At 45.4% G+C, this 19,656-nt stretch overlaps 1 protein-coding gene across 4 annotated transcripts in view; it reads left to right on the top strand.

Annotated features, from left to right (window-relative positions):
• ZDHHC3 (zinc finger DHHC-type palmitoyltransferase 3) overlaps positions 1 to 19,656 on the top strand; it is a 54,674-nt gene that overhangs the window by 1,203 nt on the left and 33,815 nt on the right. For all 4 annotated transcript variants that reach the window (XM_055343670.1, XM_055343671.1, XM_055343672.1 and 1 more), the window contains one exon: positions 14,959 to 15,288. In XM_055343670.1, the coding sequence (XP_055199645.1) occupies positions 14,983 to 15,288 (306 nt within the window). In that variant the 5' untranslated portion in view covers positions 14,959 to 14,982. Of the gene's footprint in view, positions 1 to 14,958; positions 15,289 to 19,656 lie in introns of those variants that run through there.

The raw sequence follows: 19,656 nt of genomic DNA on the forward strand, positions 1-19,656 counted from the left end.
CCCAGAGAAGCTCTCCAGGCAGAGGGTAAGGCTCTAGGGTCAACATAACCGCAGAACACGGTTAAGAACTACAATGATGGCACCCACGAGCACAGTGGAATGGGGAAGGTGGATCAGAGGGGGGTACAGGAGAGAAGTACCTGCCTATATTCTTAAGCTGTGAACTGCTGAGTTCCAAAATAAATGATCGCTTCTTAGTAGACTGGACATCAGTTGTTTTGTGTATCTCTACATAGTTCTCTTATAGGTCACCTGACAGCCTACAGGGTTAGACTTTGCCCTCCAGGGAAACTGAGAGATGAAGCCAGAAGGGTTTCCTTCTGAATAACAGCACAGGTGCCCCACCTGTTGTGGCACATAGGCATCTTTGTGTGGTTGGGCACCTGGTTTCTGTGTGAGGAGCTTTATGATGAGACAACAAGGGACTGCTGATGTTAGAAACGATATTTTGTTCTAGAGATTGCCCAGAAAGTGGAGACCCTGAACATGGAATTTTAGCGGCTAGGATATGTAAGAGGATTGAGGATTTAAAAAGTGGCAGCAAATGGACAGATCAGAAAAGACAGAAGAGTCTGAGTTGGATACCACAGAATCATCTTTCATGAAAATCTTTCAATGTGTCTTCAAAATATGGAACGAAAATTTGAACCATTCCCCTGACAATTGACTATTGATCAATTGACTAAAGGTTCCTTGCTGGAGAAAAGTTGGTATATTTGTTAAATAATACTGTGAAATACTATTGTGAATGATGTCTGATATGTTAGGCAAAGTGGGTCTGAGAGGTGTAAACAGCAGAATGTTTATTTTAGATTCTCTACTAAAACAATGACACCTTAACCATTATATTTCAAAACTGGTGGAATATTTTTTATCATGTTTTTGTGGTAATGCATTAGACATTTTTAAAACTCATAAATTCAGAGTTCTTTTTTGGTTTATTGAAGCAAGTCAAAGAATGCATGTTAGCCAGAAAAATCAAAAAGCCAAGGACAACACCTTAGTCTATAAAACCAGCATATTTTTCCATCACTGTGAGGGTCTTCATGGGGTGGGGAAGCATATTGTTTTGTAGGTACATCCATTCTGAATCTCTGTACTTTATTAATTTTATTTAACACTGACTGACATGTGCTCATTACAGGCCAAGCTCTGTTCTAAAGCACTTTCCAAAGCTTAATTGATTTAGTCCTCACAAGAGCCCATGAGGCAAGTACTGTTATTCGTATTTTACAGATTGGGAAACTGAGGTGGAGAGGTTGATTGTCAAGGTCACAGGTCACAGACTAGAAAGAAAGTGCCAGAGCTGGGATTTAAGACCAGGCAATCTAGCTCCCATACTTGCACTCCTAAAGTCCCTTTGTGCAGACTCCTCACCAGACTCCACTTCATTTGCCAGAGTATTTGGTGAAGGAAGTCTTTGTTATGGAATTGGTAGCTGCCCTGTAAGCTGTAGTTCGTTTTTTATTCCCAAAGCAGGGAGTCTATTCAAGCATAAATTCACATCTCTTGAATCCTTACTCTAAAGGAGTGTTGAACGTGGTGCTGAGGGGATGCTCCTATGTCTGTTTCAGCCAACCCTTTTAGATAAGGGAAAAGATTACATGTAGGCCAAATAGAACCTGACTCAGAGTAGCTAAGAAGAGCCCTCAGCAACAGAGAAGGCCAATGGATCTGGAACGGATGGTGGACCTAGGCACAGAGATCCAGATTCCAGCTATGTCTTACTCCCAGAATAGATATCTAGAAGCTCTTCAAACCGGAAGTATTTGTTTGAATGCCTGTGAGTGTCTCGTGTTCTTGTGGACCCAGAGATGGGAAGCTGAAAGCACACCTACCTAAAAGGAGTTGAGGATTTACTGTAGCTGGGGAGCCCAGGCACTCAAACTAGCGCATAAACAAGACAAGGAATAAAGTGCCCAATTGAGCCAGTGTGGTAATTAGACGGGAGGCCAACCTATAATAAGGTGCTAATTGTGCAGGCCAGGCATCAAGGGCGAGAGGTAAGGAGCTGCCGCCAGCCACTAGCAGGCAACAATGACATTACAGAGGTGGAGTAAACCGTGTGCCACCTAACCTTGGTTAATTAAAGCAATAAAAGCTGGTTAGAAAAGAGCTTGGGGCAATGCTGAGTCCGTGGTGCTGAAGTTGGCAGAGAGCTCTTAAAAGCCCAGCCAGGGAACATCTTTCCAGTCTCAGAGAGATAGCCAAGTGCTAGGCCTTTACCTTTGCATTTTCACAATTAGCCCAGCACGGCAGAAAAGCAGAAGCAAACGACTGTTTTCCCTACAGATCTGTTTCCTTTAAATATTTTGACTTGTCCTCCCTGTGCCTTGTTTGAAGAAAGACTCGGTATAAATAACCTGTCCAGTCAGGCCGGCAGGTCTGTGGCTGTCTTGCTTTTCTAGAAATTACAACTTGTAATTACAGTGGTAGAAAAATTGATAGAACTATGCGGGTTAAGCTTATTCGCATTTAGAGGAACGGTTTTCATGTGTGTTTCATTTTGAAAGGGTAGCAGGGTGCTCATGTCTCTTCACTAGGGCATGTGTGAACAAAGGGGGGTCACTGATTCTGATTGGCAAATCTGGAAATAGTTAAACACACATACACATGCTCACAGCCACAGAAATCCAAATAGAAATGGAAGAGCGAAGTCTGGATATTGACCTGCTGGGGGAGAAAAAAAGAAGCAGAGGCCATGCACCCTCGAGTTTCTTTCTGTTTTTGCATGTTTTTAATCCTTTGCTTTCCTCTTTGGAAGCAGATTTCCAGAGACAAATGACCAGGTTATTCCTGGCTCTTGACTGTAAAGGTAAGAAGGCTCCAGTTCCATGCCCCACCTAATTCAATTATCCATCCAAGAAATGCCAGAGAATACCAGGAAGACTCCCATCTTTTCATAATCTCCTCCAAATTGTAACCTTCCTGGTATGTAGAAATTTGGCAGTTGAACTCTGATTTTTCTAGGTTACCTGAGACATGAATTTCTCCTGGTCAGGGTCTGTGGGGACAGAATCCCTTTGGATGAGATAGATACCTCACCTTAGAAAAATAAGCCTAGGGGATCCCTGGGTGGCGCAGCGGTTTGGCGCCTGCCTTTGGCCCAGGGCGCGATCCTGGAGACCCGGGATTGAATCCCACATCGGGCTCCCGGTGCATGGAGCCTGCTTCTCCCTCTGCCTGTGTCTCTGCCTCTTCCTCTCTCTGTGTGTGACTATCATAAATAAATAAATAAAAATTTAAAAAAATTAAAAAAAAAAGAAAAATAAGCCTAGTGGGACAAATGCAATTCTAGCCACAGTTCTGTTGCAATAACTTTTGACTTTGCTACAAAGTGTACATTTCTAAACCAAGAAGTAGCAGCAGAAAATCTAGAAAGGCAAGATGATTAGGAAGATAATGATCTATTGGTGCAAAGACTACTAGGTGTCTATTCCAGCAATCTGGGCTTAGCCACAGATCATTTTTTGCAATTTTGAGCAAGTCAGTTAAACGTTCTGAGCCTCATTTTACCCAAAACATATATCTTACCAGATGGTAAAGCTCAGAACCGATGTGGATATACATATATTTAAACAATAAAAAATGGTCCTGCTTCACTTTAAAGATGTCTCTTTTTTACCACTTTGTAATATTTGATGCATCTTCATAGTGGTTTTTTTCACTCTGAAAAAAAAAATTAAGTGAATTAACAAAAGGAAATGGTAATTGATTGAAACACTGAGCATGCTCAGGAAAATGGCTAACATTATTGGAGGATTTCCTCCTGTATATGAACAAAGAACGGGGAAAGGAAGTTAAGGGACACTTTTGGTAAACATATAAAAAATCCAAGAAATTAACAAAGAAAATACTGAATTTGTTCATGAGAACAAAAGAAGCAGAATCTCAACCCTGCAAGGGATCTTAGCATTCAGCTCAGTCCTCCGTTTTATAGATGAGGACACTGAGGCCCAGGGAGGGCAACTGTCTTGCCAGAAATCAGGAAGTAGTGAGCCACAGGAGTAGGAGTATAACTGTGGCCTCCTGACTCCAAACCCAGTCTGCATTCACTTAGCACTAGGCTCCCATCTGTCTTCAAAGTCCTCAAATAGATTTCAGAGAGCCTGTTGCCTGGTAGGCGGGGCTGTGGACATGGACAGCCTAGTTCCTTGGTCCCAAGCTCTTTCCAAAGCTCCACTCTTGCGTGGCACTTACTGGTGCCAGGGATAAGTGGCATCAGCAGGAATCTGAAGCTAAATGGCTTCCCTTCTTATGCCTGGTACCTTTGGAGGAACTGGTTCTCTTTCTTTCCCCTTGCTCTTCTCTCAGATCCCTCCAAGGGCTTTTGCTCTTAGTCCCTAAAAAAGTTCAACTCTTGCCTGGGTGATGTCACAGTGGCTGCATGTCTGCACATGGCACAATGTGGGGTCAAGTGCCATTTTCAGCACTCTCAGGTGGGACACTTTGCTGGCTGGTCTTCTGCCTAGCATGGGTGGGCTTTCTCTGCGAAAAAGCAGCACGCTAGAACTCAGCCCTACAAGAAGCATTCCCCAACAGAGGCAGATTTTAGGCATTCAGTCCTAGGGTGACTGTCCTAGCCGAAGCTTCACATCCCTCCTGCTTCCTAGGTTAAGACAAGATCAAATGTTGGCTGGTGTTCAGCCAGGGCCCCACCTTAGAGGACAGAATGCTTAAGGTCAGGCCTGTGGCCTGTGAACACCACCACATGTGGCCCATCCACTAGTGCCATCTCCATATAACCATGTGTGGGCATGAGAGCCAAATGGTAAGTAACCCAAGATCATGGTGGAAGCACCAGCACACCATTCCCTTTTTTTCTAGTTACTGGGCAAAATTAATGGTTGTAGTGAAGAATAAAAAGCAGGCCCTGTAATGAGAGTAGGCTGGGGAGTGTAACCCTGTCCCACTGCTTCTCAGAAGTATGAATTTAGGCAAATCTCTCCATGCATCAATTTCCTCTCAAAAGGGACGGGAAAGCCAGCATTTATATCTACACAGTAGAGTAGATGTGAAGATCGTACAGAATGAGATGCGTCTAGCGTGCAGCCCCAGTGCCTAGCAGGTAATAGACATCCCGGAAGGAATGCCCAGATGGAACCTACCCTGACAGAGGCCAGAAGGCAGTTCAGTGTCAGATGAGACCAGAGCCCCTGATTAGCAAGGGTTCACATACAAGCAGTATTGAAGGTAGCTGGGTTGGTGATCCATTATTGCCTTTGGAAGGATTTTTGTTGCTGGGTGTCAGACTTCTGGAAGGAAGAGTTCATGCAAAGTGATGGCAGCAGGAGCCAGTGGCAAATAGGATCCATTAAACCGAGAGGGGAAGTTAGTCACCTCTCTCAACATTCTATGGAACCGCAGCTCATTCCTTGGGTTTCATTTCTTTACTCCTCTATAGAACAAGCTGGACGAGAGTTTGGAAGAGGTCAGGTCATCCTTGCAGTGTCTCTCTGAAAGGCCATGTGTTCAAGGGCCAGCATGTGTAAGGTGGTCTGTTGGGTGTCATGATCTGTTGAAGAGCTGGAGAGACAGCTGCTAGAACTCAGTCCAACGGCTCAGAGGAGAAAGAAAAAGTATATATATATATATATATATATATATATATATATATATATATTTATTTATTTATTTATTTATTTATTATTTTTTTTATTTAAAGAATGGGTACAGTAGGCTTCCGGGAGTTAGTAGAAGCAAAGTCTGTTTAGAGTCCATTTCTTGGATTTTTTCAAGAGGAGTCACAAAGCTTAGAGATTGAGTCCTTCCCACTCACTTTAGAGATGAAGCCATCAAAGTGAAGTTAAAGTGACTTTTCCTCAGGTCCCATCAAGTATGTAAGGGAGTAGGAAGAAGAACTCGTGTTTCCTGCTTGGTCATCCCTCTCCTCCCCCCTCTGGGAAAGAAAGAAAAGAAAGTCATGTGCTGTGCTCAGGCTATGGTTGCAGGCAGAGCTGGTTTTGAATCCTGGCCTTACCACTCCCTCACTTTGTATGACCTTGGGAATATCACCCAAGACTAATGTACCTCATCGAGTTGAGGTATAAGGAGGTTAAGGTGCTGGGTTGTTGTAAGAGTTACAACGAGGTGCTTCAGCTAAGTCCTCAATCATCCTAGGCATTTGGTTCATGTCGGTGCCCTAAAACTTCTGTTTTAGACAAAATCTCAAATGGACTTTGATGTCCTCATCTATGAAAAAGAGGGAGTTTGGCTAAAATCTAATAGGTGAGGTGGTCTTTTTTTCTTTTTAAGATTTTATTTATTTATTCATGAGAGACACGCAGAAGGAGAGAGAGAAGAGAGAGAGGCAGAGACACAGGCAGAGAGAGAAGCAGGCTCCATGCAGGGAGCCCGATGTGGGACTCGATCCCAGGACTCCAGGATCATGCCCTGGGCCGAAGGCAGGTGCTCAACCGCTGAGCTACCAAGGCGTCCCTAATAGGTGGTCTTTAAGGCTCCTTCCAGCTCCAAAATTCTGACTCACATTGTGATCTTTTTTTTTTTTAATTTTTTTTTATTTATTTATGATAGTCACACAGGGAGAGAGAGAGAGAGGCAGAGACACAGGCAGAGGGAGAAGCAGGCTCCATGCACCGGGAGCCTGATGTGGGATTCGATCCCAGGTCTCCAGGATCGTGCCCTGGGCCAAAGGCAGGCGCCAAACCGCTGCGCCACCCAGGGATCCCGATCTTTTTTTTTTTTTAACCAATGAACCTTTTTTTTTTTTTTTTAACCAGTGAATCTTAATGCACGGTCTTGTTTTAAAGTCTCATTCATTTTCCTTCTTGTTATAACATATCATAAAGCACACCTATAAAAGGGGAAAGTAGGGGATCCCTGGGTGGCTCAGCGGTTTAGCACCTACCTTTGGCCCAGGGCGCGATCCTTGAGTCCCGGGATCCAGTCCCGCGTCAGACTCCTGGGGTGGAGCCTGCTTCTCCCTCCTCCTGTGTCTCTGCCTCTCTCTCTCTCTCTCTCTCTCTCTCTCTAATAAATAAATAAATAAATCCTTTAAAAAAGGGGGGGGAGTAGACCGTGTTACCCAGATGAACATAGTTTCTACTAATCTCCAGTTGTTTATGACATAAATTATGGCATCCTCTATGTGGGTATGTATTTTCTTCGGTGGATTTAGAAGTCAGGAGGTGACCTGGCCAGGTGTAGTACAATAGTCCATTGTGGTAAGTGAGAGAAGTGTTAGGGTCCGTGAGCTGTCCAAATCCCAGACTTTGTTCTGAAATGAAAGCCTACTGTTAGAAATCTGAGTGTGCACATGAGTCTGTTTTATAAGAAGGTGACCAGTTAGGAGGCAAGAAGGTAAATTAAACTTACCAACCCCTCCCTGATTTTCTCGGTCAACTTCAACACCTATAGGGTTCAGTTTGGGAATGTGATGTTTTATTTTATTTTTTTTAAGATTTTATTTATTTATTCATGAGATACACAGAGAGAGAGAGAGGCGCAGAGACACAGGCAGAGTTGGAGAAGCAGATCTCCTGCAGAGGGAGAAATCATGTAGACTTGTTGGTGACGATCTTCCAGAACAGGCCAGGGCGTTCTGCCTGCCTCTACGCTTTCCTTGGCTGGCAGGTTGTGATGCAGGTGATAAGGCACCTTTCTTTTGAACCACACCCTTACCTTTTGGGAAAAAAAGTTTAGTGACTCATTCTGTTTTTTGTTTTTTGTTTTTTTTTTAAAGATTTTATTTATTTATTCATGAGAGACAGAGAGAAAGAGAGAGAGAGAGAGGCAGAGACACAGGCAGAGGGAGAAGCAGGCTCCATGCAGGGAGCCTGATGTGGGACTCGATCCTGGGTCTCCAGGATCACGCCGTGGGCTGAAGGCAGCACTAAACCGCTGAGCCACCTGGGGCTGCCCTCATTCTGGTTTTTTTAATGAAATTCCAAACATAGGAATTCATGGTTCATTCTTTGTTTTTCTGAGAGCCATCTAAAAATGGGTATAAAATTAACAAGCCTTTTAGATCCTTCACAAATTAAGAGAATTGTAGCTTAGATAACTTAGTTTTCTACTTCCTCAGATACCTTTCTAAAGTGTCTAGGACCTGGACCATTCATTCATCTTTGAAGTTGTAGGGCTGGCTTTTGAATGCTTTTAAGTCCTATCACTCTGAAATATGAGAAGTTCTAAAAGAGGCAAACACCATATTCTTGAGACAGGAGGATTTAAACCATCGAAGGTTATTGATGTACTCGTTAAGATGAATTTCAATTGAGAAAGATGATAGAAGTACCAGAAAAAATGCTGCCTTCTTTCAGGGACCTTCTAAGTGATTTTGTAGGGATAGATTGAGTTCTTTAATGTAGTAAAATTTCGTTTAGGTGAGAATTCAGTGTTTAGGGCAAGTTCAAGAGGATACCAGACTAGCCCCTCTCCCCCACCCCCGCAACAACAATTCGGCAGAATACTAGAATTATTAAAATGTTAACTATCATCTGAAACAAATGTTGACCTAAGTTAAACGCCTCTGATTTAAGGGTTTCTACTGCCTTGCTGATGTTCGTGACGTTAGCTAAGGAGTTGATGAAATGGAGTGTCAACTGCATAGTTCCTACTAGTAGGGAGCCAGAAAGTTTAGTCCTTAAAAAAATTTTTTTTGAGTATTTGGATGACCTTTGTCTCTAAGCCAAGGGTAAATAATTACATCTGATTTGAGTTTATTCAGCCAGTCTATGTATTTCATACAGGCCTTAGTGGTTGGATGTGTTAATGCTACTTTAATCTGTACAGTCCCCAAAACCTTCTGTGCTGTGCATGAATGCATGTGTGGATGTGAGAATGTGAGTGGGTGTGGTGTCTTAGGAAAGTAATCTTCACAAAGTACTTTGAGATGCTTCTAAGGATTTTAGATCTAGCTGAACTAATCCGTGACTTGGGGCAGGATCTTATCTCATGAAAGCTGGTGAAGTTGGCAATCTGAGAGGATCTGCGGTTCCTGAGGACACTTGCCGGATAGAGAAGGCAGTGGGGGCTCCAGTATATCCAATACAGAACTTATATGTTTTATGTGAAGGTCGTGGCTTTGACATTTGCGCATAAAGCCTGGGCTTTGGGTCAGTTTTCTTAGGGCAGGTGATGGATTTATGAGGATTTCCCCCTCATTCAACAAATGATAACTACAGGCACTATATCTGGACTCTTGCCATCACTAATTGTCAACACTTGGCTAGGCATCCAGCCTGGCCAGCATGTAGATAGGCCACAATTTGATATGGGACCTGTGATCTTGGCCGTAGCATCACCCTTCAAACCCATTTGTGTTGCTCAGCCATGGATAGGCAGCATGGAAATTGAGTCATGAGTTCATACCCCAGAGCCAACCCTGTACCCCAAACTCTGGGGTTTGTAGAGCCCCAGACTGCATTTCACTAAATATATTTGTGTCTGCCTCTCTGGGTTAGTGGAAGGACCCATTTGTGGTCAGGTATAATGAAGCATGTGAGTTATAGATCTGGAGGCAGTTCTCTGGGCCAGATGTAGGGGGTTTTTGGTTTTGCTTTTGTTTTAGAAAATTATCACTCCTTTCAGTCATTTCTCAGTTTTTTGCTTCTGAAACTCTTAAGAAGGAAGACTAGATGATTTCCTTAGAATTCCCACATACTCAGATATCACAGAGCTCAGAAGGTCATTCTGACATGACTCTGCGTCTTCCTTATCATCTGGATCACTCACTCCTGGGAGCTCCAGAACTACTCTGGCACTGTGAATCCTCCTACGACTTCCTTACCCCCAAGGCTTAGTCCTTTCACCTTTCCGGGCATCAGAGTGCTCCTTTGCCAGGTAGAAGAATAATTATTTTGGGCATGGATTATTAACATATGGAAAAGCCAACTCTTTTTAATGTTCCAGAACCATTGGCCAAAAAAATACAACACAGGTTACTATGATTAAAATTGCCAAATGATCATTGTTTTTGATCTTTCTTTGGAAACAAGATGGAAGAGGAGCAGAAAATCCTATTCCACCCAACTGGAACTCTGACCTGTTCCCTCAGTGCCTCTCTGGGCTCATTGGCCTCTGATAGACCCCGAGCCCTCCTGTCTGCCTCATCTTGTCTTGCCTGTCAGTGCCAGAGCAGCATTGTTATAGCACGAATACATTCCTTATAGCTTTCCTTAGAGCCTGGGGTGCCTCACCAATACCTCCAGGGTGAACTCCCAACTCATCTTAAAGCTCAAGGCCTTGTAAAACATAGCCTACGTAACAACCCTACCTTTAAAGCTTCATTTCCACTTAGCGCCCCCACCTCCTATGCCCAACACAGCCCACGTATGCACACACGCAGGCACACAGCCCAGGACATCCAGCCCCACAACCTGCATCACCACTGTCCTTGCCTTTTTCAGAGCAGAACACTTCACCTGGCTCCACGCCCTGCTCAGATCCCCTCCCTTTGGATTCCCTGGCCATGAAAAAGTCTATTTATCCCACTTCTGGGCTTTGTTTATTTGCAGGGAGCAGGTACGATTTGCTTCTCCGTTGTGCTGTTCATTAGAAACCTATGTGTTAGGGTCATCGTGAGGTAGATCAGTCTCTGCATCCATCCACTCAAGAAATAACGATCTGAGCATATATTCATGCCAGGTACCTGGTTCCAACGCTAAACAAAATAGGACTTGCAGGTTAGTAGAACAAAGCTAGTCTTAGCAGATTGGGAACTGGGAGAGGGGAATGGCAGGACCCGAACTGGGCAGCACACACAAATTATTGTCCTCATGATCCCTTGTGTGTGAACCCCCTACACAGTTCCTTATATTTAATGGCTGCTCCGTCAATATGTTTTTTGAATTGAATTAAATGCAGGATAATTGGGCAGCCCCAGTGGCTCAGCAATTTAGTGCCACCTTCAGCCCAGGGCATGATCCTGGAGGCCCCGCATCCAGTCCCACATCGGGCTCCCTGCCTGGAACCTGCTTCTCCTTCTGCCTGTGTTTCTGCCTCTCTCTGTGTGCCTCTCATGAATATATAAATAAAATCTTTAAAAAAAGGGGGGGGGCAGGAGAATTGAGAGGATCGATAGGGCAAAAGAATGGAATGAAAGAGATGTGGTGGAGGAGGACTAGAGGAGACCACCCCTCTGAGGGTATGAGCTGGTGGGCAGGAATAAAGGCCCTGGGACCCACCAGCTTCCTTATGTACACAGCTTGGCCTAAGCAAGCAGTTCTGCCCAGTGGTCACGAGCAAGGACTCGTGCGGAGTAGGTCATGGGCAAAGAGCCACTCCTCAACCCCAAGGATTGGAGTTTCTCTAATTCAAAATAGGAAAGGAAAAGAGGTCAACATTTGCCTTTCCTGCTGTTGTTGTCATTAGGGGCAGTGTGAAGGGAATGTGCATAATTTGTTCGAGGTGGAGTTTTCCTCATATTTCTCAGATTTCCAGGTGGCTAATTTAAGGAACAAATCCTTATTGGAAAGCTACTTCCATTGCTCGGGCCTTGGGCTTAAATAAATTTGAAATAGTGGTATGCCTTGATTGGTTTTGAACAGGGTATTTTGAAACTCTAAAGTGTGGGGTGGAATGTGAACTTCAGTTCAGTACTTGGTGTCTGAATCTTGCCAGGTATGCCTTGTCTGAGTGCTTGCCCAGATCATAGATTCTCCCTCACCAGTGAGGGGCAGTGGGAAAACAGAGCTCCTCTATACACTCTTCCGTCCAACATTGTTTGAGGGATGGAATATTCTGGTTACTTAAATAAGAGTCACAGTCCACTTACTTCAGAGTCCTACTTGGTACATCATCCACCATCTAGGATATGGCCACACCCCTGAAAGGAAGCAGACAGGGCCTCCAGAGGGGGACCTGGGGTCACAAAGCTCGGGCATTTTACTAAACTCAAGCATTTGTGTAATGAACACACACCGTCAGCGGCTACTACATGCCAGGCCCTGGGCTAATAAAAGACAGGGCTTCCAACCTGCAGAACTGTATGGCAGGAGAGCATAGCAGCTGGTCCCTAAAGGCCTATAATCTAAAATAAATACCCTTCTTTTACAAATAAACCTAACATGATGTAGATTTATTTGTTTTCCAGCCTACAGCCAATTAGCAGTCATAAATGGAGAATTTGTCGGGGAAATTGGTAACTGTAGACACTAAAATGACAGTAGCCAGGAACGGAAGAGAAAGACAACCATACAAAGGAAATATTGGAATTAGAATTCTAGTAGTCTCAACAAGCCAGTTGGTGTGAGGCCGAGAGCCCAGTGAATCCCCATGACCTCCGAGGACATCATGACCTGACACACTCCAGTAACTGACGTTCCCAGTAATAACTGTGCATCATTCCAAAGAAATGGATGGTTATTGTACTTAAGACAGAAACAGCTATAGTCTCTTTTTTTTGGTCTGGTTTTTATTTCACTTCCATTTTTTATTTTTCTTTTCCATCTTAACCATCTTAATGGTTAAAATGTGTATCTGCTCAAGAACAAGTCACAGTTACTGGGAAATTTACTTACACGGAAGGGTCTATTCCTCCGCAAACCACATATGCAAAGCATCACTCTAGCCAAGTTGTTACCATGTGTACAATCAATAATGAGTGGGACGGGATCCCTGGGTGGCGCAGTGGTTTGGCGCCTGCCTTTGGCCCAGGGCGCAATCCTGGAGACACGGGATCGGGTCCCACGTCAGGCTCCCGGTGCATGGAGCCTGCTTCTCCCTCTGCCTGTGTCTCTGCCTCTCTCTCTCTCTGTATGACTATTGTAAATAAATAAATAAATAAATAAATAAATAAATAAATAAATAAATAAATAAATAATAAAATAAAATCTTAAAAAAAAAGCATACGTACTTTAGGCTTGCTGGTCGTACAGCCTCATCACAACCTCTCAGCTGTGCCATCGTAACATAAAAGCAGACAGACAATATGTATTCGAGTGGCATGGCTGTGGTCCAGTAAAACCTTATGCATTTAGAGCCTAAGTACCTACAAATCTGTATGGCAGCAGGAAGAATCAAGAGAATGCTTGTCAAAATGGTGAGCTTTTCTTCTTTTTTTTTTTTTTTTTTTGGCTTCCCCCTCTTTTTTATTTTAGGCGCACATATACTTTTTCCCCCATCAACATAGGATATTTTACATTTTGTCTTTAATTTGCTTTCATTATTTGATAATATATAATAAATATACTTCAATATGATTAAATATTCTTCCCCAATATAATTTTTAATTTTTACAAAATATTCCATTCTAAGAAAGGACTGCCTCAGAGGGTATCCTTGCATCTTTAATGCCTGTAGGTTGTAACTGGCAGCACCGATTACCATTGTCTTGTGGAGAGCACAAGGTTGCTTTATGCCAAGATTCTGGCTGATGGCCTGTCGGGAACTACTGCTTTTACTCTACTTGGGATGGTTATTCCATACGCCATGACTTCCCGTCCCTCAGCTCCCAGCACAGTGTACCCAGCATGTGATAGTCACTCTATTTATTGAGTCAACATTTCTCTGGACAAGTACATGGTATGCATCTAACTGCCTTTCAGCTATTAATTATCTGCCACCCTGGGAAGGGGAGCCCCTGGCCTTATTCTTCCATCATTAGCCTTTGCAACTCTTGACTCTAGAATGTCTGTCATTTTGAGTAGCTGTTACTGCTCTGCCCATTCAGCTTTTTGGACATGTCCTTACTTGTCATGACTATAGCATATTCAGTTCAGATGCTCTTTCTCTGTTGGAGGGGAGGAAGAAGGCAAAAGGGTAAGGAAAGCCCAACACAACCATTGAAGGTTTGCCCGTGCCCTTTAGAGCCCGTCTTCAGAAAACATGCATAGCCAGTGGTGCTTAGGAATAATTTCCTCTGCTACAAAGTGACTGAAGCTCTCAGAAGCCTGAGATGTCACTGGCTGTGCTGTAGACTGCTTTGGTGGTCTCTCCATGGTACCTCCATCTGGAGCTAGCCTGCGCCGGCACTGTTTCTGACTGAGAATCTGGTCTGGTGATGCAACAGGCCGCTGAGTAAGATAAGGGGAATCAGAGGAGGGGAATCTGTACTTTCTGCATCTTGTGGAACGTGCTGTGGACAGATAGACTTTATTATCGATCCTGAGTTATTTCATTGCGGTCTCCAGAGATACGGGCTGCAGCTGTTAGGAAGAAGGGGCATGTTGCTCAGTACTTGTTTCAGAAGGAATGGATGTCTTTCCTAGAGAGAATGAGTCTGGAGTCCATGGTGTGTGGGCTGTTACAGTCTACAGCGTTCATCACAAGCACCTCTGACTCCCTCGAGCCTCACCAACTCTGGGAGGAGGAGGCTGGGGCTGAAAGGGGGGTGTCTCCTCAGGTGAGGACACGAAGGTTCACGAAGCCCCACAGCCAGGTGGTGCAAAAACATCTTTGGACACATCATCCAACATTCTCCACTTGACCCCATCGCCCACAAAGAGGGCAGTACAGAGGGAGTCTGATTCCTAGAAAATCTACTGTTTTAGCCACAGAATTAACAAACCTGTTTTTTTTGTTTGTTTGTTTGTTTTTTAAGTAAACTCTGTACCCATCGTGGGGCTTGAACTCATGACCTCAGGATCAAGGGTCACGTGCTCTACCAACTGACCGAGCCAGGTGTCCCAAGAACTCACATTTTATATTACTTCATTTTTTGAAAGATATTTTTTATTTATTGGGACAGCAGGCACAAGCAGGAGGCGGAGGTGGGCAGAAGGATAGGGAGAAGCAGACTCCTCACTGAGCAGGGAGCCCGTGAGGCTCCATCTCAGGACCTCAAGATCACGACCTAAGCCGAAGGCAGACACCTATGGGCCGAGCCACACAGGTACCCCAAGAACTCACATTTTAAAGGAACAGAAGGTTTAGGCAGCTTTTCTGCAGGAAGTTCACACATAGATACTCATGGCTCACTTTAGAAAGGTAATTTTGTCAAGTCTCCTTGATAACAAGACACCACCAATTTCCTGGGTCCTTTCTTCTTTCTTCCAGATGCCAGTATGGACAGAATAGCTTATGATGCTTATCCCCACCCACCACTTCCGAGACATTGAGCGGAAGCCAGAATACCTCCAGCCGGAGAAGTGTGTCCCACCACCCCACCCCAGTCCTGTGGGAACCATGTGGTTTATCCGTGACGGCTGTGGCATTGCCTGTGCCATTGTCACCTGGTTTCTGGTCCTCTATGCGGAATTTGTGGTCCTCTTTGTCATGCTGATTCCATCCCGAGACTATGTGTACAGCATCATCAACGGAATCGTGTTCAACCTGCTGGCCTTCTTGGCCCTGGCTTCTCACTGCCGGGCCATGCTGACGGACCCCGTGAGTATGTCTGGGCTCGTTTTAACCAGCCCACACTCTCCTCCTCTGGCCCTGGCATGGCCACAGCCTGCATGTTCCCCCAGACCTTGGGAGCATGGAGAACAGGAGGGCCAGGGCTGGGGTGGAAAAGGAACTCGCCTCCCTCCCCACCCCCCTACCCCTCCCGAGGAGACACTGTCTATCTTGGTTGAATGAGTCTATACATACATTGGCGTATATGTTAACAGAGCCTACTACAGGAAGAGTTTGGTTTGGGGGAAACCTAGCCTCTAGTTAGAAAGGCAGGGTCAGGCAACCATGGAGATGGGGGACAGATCATCAGAGTGGAAAGCATGCTGGAGGCTTGGGTCAGGGCAGGGCTTCCCAGTGGATACAGGACTGCAGCTAGGTGCTCTTGAAATTTAAGCCATATCCAATTCCAGGAACCTACACGGAAATGACCTTCACTTTGTTTGGGCGAGGCTCATCTTTTCCTGAAAAGCTGGACAAGCCTGTTTCAGGCGGCAGCAAGTGCCCTTTGGTGAATATCTGCGGGTAAAGCAGTGGCGTTCTAGCCAATGACTTAGCTAAATATACCAAGCTGTACAAGTGGCTGTTGAATGTCGTGTACCCTGGCATTAAATCCTCCTTCCTGTTCATTATCTCGTATGGGAAAAGTGAGAGTGCATGATTCGATAAAGACCTCCTGCAGCTTGATTGTTTGAGTGCGTAGGACAAGTGTGTTTAAATTAAGAAAGGGGAAAGCTCTGCTGCTGGCATTGACACTGGCCACACAGCAAAACAGAGCCCCAGGGAAAGCCAGATAGAGACTCTGGGTCCTGGGCTAGGTTGCCTCCTCCAGGGCCTCCACTTCCACTAGTTCCAGCGGTGGATCATTAACCGCCCCAGGGAGAGCCCCTTTCCCGGCTCAGTCACACATCAGCAGCAAGTCCGGATAGCACCTCTTCTGCACGTGCTAGCACCATTGACAGGGTCATGGACCAGCTGGCACCTGAGGGATGTGCCGCATGGGTCTACCCCACCATCTGAAAGTGGTGTTCCTGTGAAACCTTCCGTGAAATGGCATAAAGCATGGAAGCAGTTACCATTTTGTAAAAGCAAACTTCCTCTTCTGATTTCTCTCAGTTGGCAAAAACAGGTACTAAGCAGGTCTTTCATAAAAAGCAAAGTGACAGGGATCCCTGGGTGACTCAGCAGTTTAGCACCTGCCTTTGTCCCGGAGCGTGATCCTGGGGACCTGGGATCCAGTCCCACATCGGGCTCCCTACATGGAGCCTGCTCCTCCCTCTGCCTGTGTCTCTGTCTCTCTGTCTCTCTGTCTCTCTCATGAATGGATAAATAAAATCTTTTTTAAATTTTTGAAAAATTTGAAAAAAGCAAAGTGACAGAACACAAACTCAGGAAAGCAGTGGAGGGATCCCTGGGTGGCGCAGCGGTTTAGCGCCTGCCTTTGGCCCAGGGCGCGATCCTGGAGACGCAGGATCGAATCCCACATCGGGCTCCCGGTGCATGGAGCCTGTTTGTCCCTCTGCCTGTGTCTCTGCCTCTCTCTCTCTCTCTGTGTGTGTGACTAAATAAAATAAAATGAAATAAAATAAAATAATAAAATAAAATATAAAATAAAATAAAATAATAAAATATAAAATAAAATAAAATAAAATAATAAAATAAATAAAATAAAATAAAATAAAATAAAAAAATAAAAAAAGGAAAGCAGTGGAAACCTGTACACGGTTACAGGCGAAGTGCCCTCTGCCCAGAGGAGACAGAGGAGGCCAGCCCCATGCGACAAAAGCCTTTGGCAGAGGAAACACGGGTTGCTGTGGAAAAACAAGGGGGACGCTAACCAGGCTAGAGAATGATGGCTGCTGCTCGGTGGCACTCCGGCCAATTCTTGAAAGAGAAGCGTAGAGTGGTAGGGCAGGAAGACACTGACGGCGTGCCAGGAAGAGGGCAGCGTGCACGAAGGCACAGGAATGCAGGCATGTGTCTCCTTGAGGCACCCAGGAGCCCTGTGGGACGGTGGGAACTTAGGAGGAGAGTGGGTTTGGGTTGGCGGTGTGGGCAGAGTGCCAACGTAGCAGAGGAGCAGTTGGATGACAAGGGGCTGTGGAGAGCCCCTGGGGATTTTGAATAAAGAATGGCAAGATCTAGTTGTCATTTTATAGGAATCACCCTGGCAGCAAGGAGGAAGGGCCCTGCGGGCACTGATGAATGGAATAAAGTAAAGGACTTGCTCATTGAGTGCCTACTATGTGGGAGGTCCTTTCTGAACAATGGATACAGCCATGATCAAGACAGACCAAAAATTCCCGCCTTCTTGGAGCTCACATCCTCATGTAGAGAGGGGGTCAGGCAGTGAATACGTGAGCACAGAAGGTGAACACTGATGAGTGTTTTAAAGACAATGAAAGAGTGCAATCAGGATGATGTAGTGGTGATTTTTTGGGGGGGCAGGGGGCAAGCTTCAGCTCCAGGGAGTCTAAGAAGGCCTCTGAGTGGTGCATTTGAGCTGAGACCTAAATGGCACGTAGCTATGAGTCAGGCAAATGAAGCCCTGAGGGCAGAGCCTTCCAGGAAGAGGAGAGAATAGGTGCAAAGGCCCACAGGGAGGCATGTGTTTGGTGTGTTTGAGGAAAGGACTAAAACCAGAGTGATGGCTGTGTGGTGAGTAAGGGCAAGAGGAGCTGGGAGATGTAAATAGGACCTCAGAAGCCAGATTGTGCAGGGCCCTAGGGGCCTCACAAGAACTTTGCTCTTTACTCTAATGCTGTGGGAAACCATAGTGCCTTGTGCTTGTAATGGGGGGGTTCAAGGTGGGGCAGAGACCTGGGAGTACTAGAGGGATGACAGTGGCCCACACATGACATGGTTGGTGGTTTAGACCAAAGTGGGAGCAGAGAAACTGGATAGCCAGAAGTACATTTTAAGCCACTAATTCTCAAACCTAGCTGCACATGAGAACCCCTTAGAGAGCTATGAAGAAGTAGGAGTGCCTTGGCCCCACCCCCAGAGGTTCTGCTCTGATTGGTTTGGGATAGAGCCCTGGGTATCGGGGTGAAGAACCACTCTTCAGAAGGGTGGACAGAATGGAGAGGGACTAGAGAGTATGCCTTCCAGAGTGTTTAGCTGGAGCCTCCAGGGGATTGCTGATGCCATTTATTAAATGGGAGAATCAAGGAGAACAGATTTTGGAGAGAAATCAAGGCTTCTGTTCTGGACAGGTGTGTCTATATCACATGTAAGCAGAAATGCCAGGTGGGCAGGAGATAGCCAGGTTTAGGGCTGGTGGAGGGTCAGGATCAGACAGCTTCAGGTGAGGTCACCGGTGTCTAGAAGGCACATGAGTCAGGGAACTGCATGTTGAGAGGAGGGCGGCAGGAGGGTTTTTGGCCTGGCATTCCAGCTGCTCTCACATGTATGCGTCCTTTTATCCCACATGACTCCTGTGGCCTCCTCTCTGGGGATCTCCTCAGGCTAGCCCCTTGCACTTGGATGCAGGAGCCAATGATTCTCATGGCTTCTACTCCCAAATGAGTAAGAACTGTAGACCATACCCCACACGCCAGTCAGCTTTTCATCAGTGTTTTGCTGGTGGCCCCAAAGAAAACTGGGCCCCAAAACCTAACATCTACCATTAATAAGGGAAGCATTTCAAACATATCCCGAAGGCATGACCCACCTTAGGCTCTTCAGCCACCTGCCTTTCTCCTCTCTCCCTGCACATGACATCTCCTGCAAAATGCAGTGTGTCTAGAGAGGGGTGGGAGGCCCCGGGGCAGCATAGGCAGCCTCTATCTCACACTGAAAACACATCAATTAGGGGCTCCTTATTAACAATGCAGTGTGTTTTTAGAAAGGGGTCACTGCACGGCCCTAAGGAGCTCCTTAACAGGATTATAATGTTTTGTATCTTGGTCTTTCACTTTGCTTATATAGCTCTTCAGAAAAAAACTATCTCCACAGGTTATAAACAATGTATAACAATGTAGGCATTGTTTATCATTTGAGTTTGTTAGTATTACTAGGTTATATTAAAAAAAAAGTATCTCTTAGTCTGCCCCAAACCATTATAGACCACTTCGAGTGTCGAAATTCTTACCTCGGTTGTACAATTGGAACAATTGCGACCGCCCAAAGCTTTCTGGACCAGTTAGTAGTCATCTCCTCCAACTGGTCCCATAGGAACCCCGTTCCTCCTCTCGTTCCTGTCCCGTAGGAAACGGGTCCATGCAGAGCTCAAGCAGAAAAGGGAAGAGGGAAATCGCTCAAAAATGTGTGAGGAGCCCTGTTGGAGGTGAAGCTCCCGTAGGAAGTGGTGTGAAGGAGGGAGATAGGCCTAGAAGGAGTGAGAAAGAGGCCAAAGGG

The sequence above is a fragment of the Nyctereutes procyonoides genome, unplaced genomic scaffold (genome assembly GCF_905146905.1).
Source record: "Nyctereutes procyonoides isolate TBG_1078 unplaced genomic scaffold, NYPRO_anot_genome, whole genome shotgun sequence".
Classification (NCBI taxonomy): Eukaryota; Metazoa; Chordata; class Mammalia; order Carnivora; family Canidae; genus Nyctereutes; species Nyctereutes procyonoides.